The sequence below is a fragment of the Olea europaea genome, unplaced genomic scaffold, assembly GCF_002742605.1.
Source record: "Olea europaea var. sylvestris unplaced genomic scaffold, O_europaea_v1 scaffold393, whole genome shotgun sequence".
In the NCBI taxonomy this organism is placed as follows: Eukaryota; Viridiplantae; Streptophyta; class Magnoliopsida; order Lamiales; family Oleaceae; genus Olea; species Olea europaea.
The window spans coordinates 717,397-720,034 of record NW_019258828.1 but is presented as its reverse complement, the minus strand read 5'-3'; the positions used below and the strand labels follow the sequence as shown (position 1 = coordinate 720,034).

Here is a 2,638-nt window from a genome sequence, read left to right as displayed (position 1 = left end):
ATATATATATATATATATATAGCTAAATCCCCATTTTTCCAACCCTAGCTAAATCCCCATTTTTCCATTTCTTGCACTCATATTCTCTCTCGTCCAACTGTTGAATTGATTGTCAGAATACAAATGATCGTCCGACCATTTTCTCAACTAGTAATCTTTGCCTTCTAACAAGGTACTCAAGTGCGTTTGTGATGTCTATGTAAAGGGGAGGTGGCCAAAATTTTGCTGGTGCATTTTTTGAGATCAACAACCTGTATAGATCTTTCATCCTCATTAATACCTGTAAAGATCTTTCATCTTTATTAATAGTCTACTGCTACATTGCTGACTTCATCCCAAGCTTATCTCTCCCCCAAACACACACACACAAAACAGTTTCCTTTGCAACTACACTTGGTCTGTTCTTTGAAATGGGCAGGTCACCTTGCTGCGACAAAGTGGGTTTGAAGAAAGGACCATGGACATCTGAGGAAGACCAAAAGCTTTTGGCTTTCATTCAAGAGCACGGCCATGGAAGCTGGCGTGCTCTACCGGAAAAGGCTGGTAATATACATGAACGAAGCCATCTAATTAAGCATACACAATCACTATCTCAGCATGAATATTTGTTGAAACGGGTTAAACTTTTAACTATAGTTGTTTCATTGACGACTATTGTTGTTGTGGAGCATATATAGGGCTTCAGAGGTGTGGTAAAAGCTGCAGATTAAGGTGGATAAATTATTTAAGGCCTGATATCAAGAGAGGAAAGTTCACTTCACAAGAAGAACAGACCATTATTCAGCTTCATGCTCTTCTTGGAAACAGGTAATAGTAATTATTTATACCTATTTCTAAAAGGATTTAGCAAATAATAATTATGGGTTTTTTTTTCTAGTAAGTTAGAAATTAGAATGATTTAGCATAGACAATGCTAAAATGTTTATGCACAGTATAGTACTACAATGTGAGACATGTTTCATTATAGCTTTTCACTCAATTATTCTTCTTACAGGATCTTAAATCAAAGATAAAGCAGTGAAACAATTTGCTTCATTGTCATGATTCATTTCTTGCAGCAAATTGTGTGCTCGATTTCAACTTTAAACCTGATTTATGTACAAACCAGAAGTACATTATTTTCTAGTGTACACGAAAATATACAAGCTATTATTATTTTTAAGTATCCGGTTCAGTACTGAAAATTTTAGTCCCTGTTCGGGCTCCATTTTAATGTAATTTTGGTAGATAATGTATTTTATGGAAGAATGTGTGGTTAAAAAATGTATTTTGAAATTAATGAAGTCCAAACATGAGCTTATATAACAAACATGAAGTTAGTTAAGCTGTTCGACAATACTAATTGTTCTTGTGATGTTTTAGATGGTCAACCATTGCAACGCTCTTACCAATGAGAACTGATAATGAGATAAAGAACCACTGGAATACCCATCTAAAGAAGAGATTAACCAAGATGGGAATTGATCCGAAGACTCATAAGCCCAACAACCAAGTTCGCGGCTCTGCTCAATCCAAGGACGCTGCGAACCTCAGCCACATGGCTCAGTGGGAGAGTGCTCGACTCGAAGCTGAAGCAAGGATGGCTCGTGAGTGGAAAATCGTTTCCAGTTCTCAGTTCCAAAACAATGACGAGGCTCTGTGGCCATTAGCACCAAAACCATGTCGGCCACCGTGTTTGGATGTACTAAAAGTGTGGCAAGGTGGATGGGCAAAGCCAAAACAAGAGCATGCAACAATTTTTAGCAGTTCTTTCAACTCCCCAAACAGTACCTTGAAATTGTCAGAGAACATTTCCAATATTCCTTCTGTAGGATATGGTGAGGAACATGCATCCATTACTTCCATTAATTGCATCCAGAATTTGGGTCCGTTTGAGGTTGGGACCTGCTCAAAAGAAGAAAATATTCAAAATGACAACCATCCCGGGATCAAGGGCAGAATGGAGGATTCAGTTGATTCTACTAATTATATTGCCGACTCTTTAAGGGTTCCAAGTTTAATGGAGGGCTTTACAGATCTTGTGGTGGACTCTGGTAATGTTGTTGGAAGCTGCATTGGAGATTTTGAAGAGAACAAGAATTATTGGAACAGCGTTCTAACAGAATATTATGAGCACAATTTTAAGTACTAGTATTGAACTGTTTTAGGGACATTTTATAATATTGTTCAGGTGTTTTATTCAGAAAATATCATCAATTAGTGCGTTTAAGAGTAAGAAAATGCTACGTGTACATAATAATGTACACATAGCATTACACTCCCCTCACATGGAGGGGCCCCTCATGTGAGAGGGGTGTAATGCATTGTGTACACCTCATGGTGTACACATAACATTTCCCTTAAGACTATATATTTTTCTGTTGAGTAATAGCTGATTTTAAAATAAGATTTAAATAGATGAATATCTTCTTCTTTTAATGGTTTAGAGTTTCATATCTCAAACTATCTACATTTTTCTCCATTCACATTTACAAAAACTGTAGACAAGTCTAGATTTTGATTAAAAATTGAATTGAAGATAGAAACGAGATTTGAAGATCAAATTTAAATAAATGTGACATCTCTAATGGTTGAAGCTTACACATTGATAAGTGTATAGGCCATTAAATTGGAGTATTTTTTAATGATTTGGATAAGT

At 36.2% G+C, this 2,638-nt stretch overlaps 1 protein-coding gene across 1 annotated transcript; it reads left to right on the top strand.

The window, feature by feature from the left end:
- The first annotated feature begins 119 nt into the window (after positions 1-119).
- LOC111387175 (transcription factor MYB106-like) lies at positions 120-2,138 on the top strand. The gene is made up of 3 exons (XM_023011716.1): positions 120-543; positions 678-807; positions 1,363-2,138. The coding sequence occupies exons 1-3, from the start codon at positions 411-413 to the stop codon at positions 2,129-2,131; spliced, it is 1,032 nt and encodes a 343-aa protein (XP_022867484.1). The 5' UTR covers positions 120-410; the 3' UTR covers positions 2,132-2,138.
- Positions 2,139-2,638: the final 500 nt, after the last annotated feature.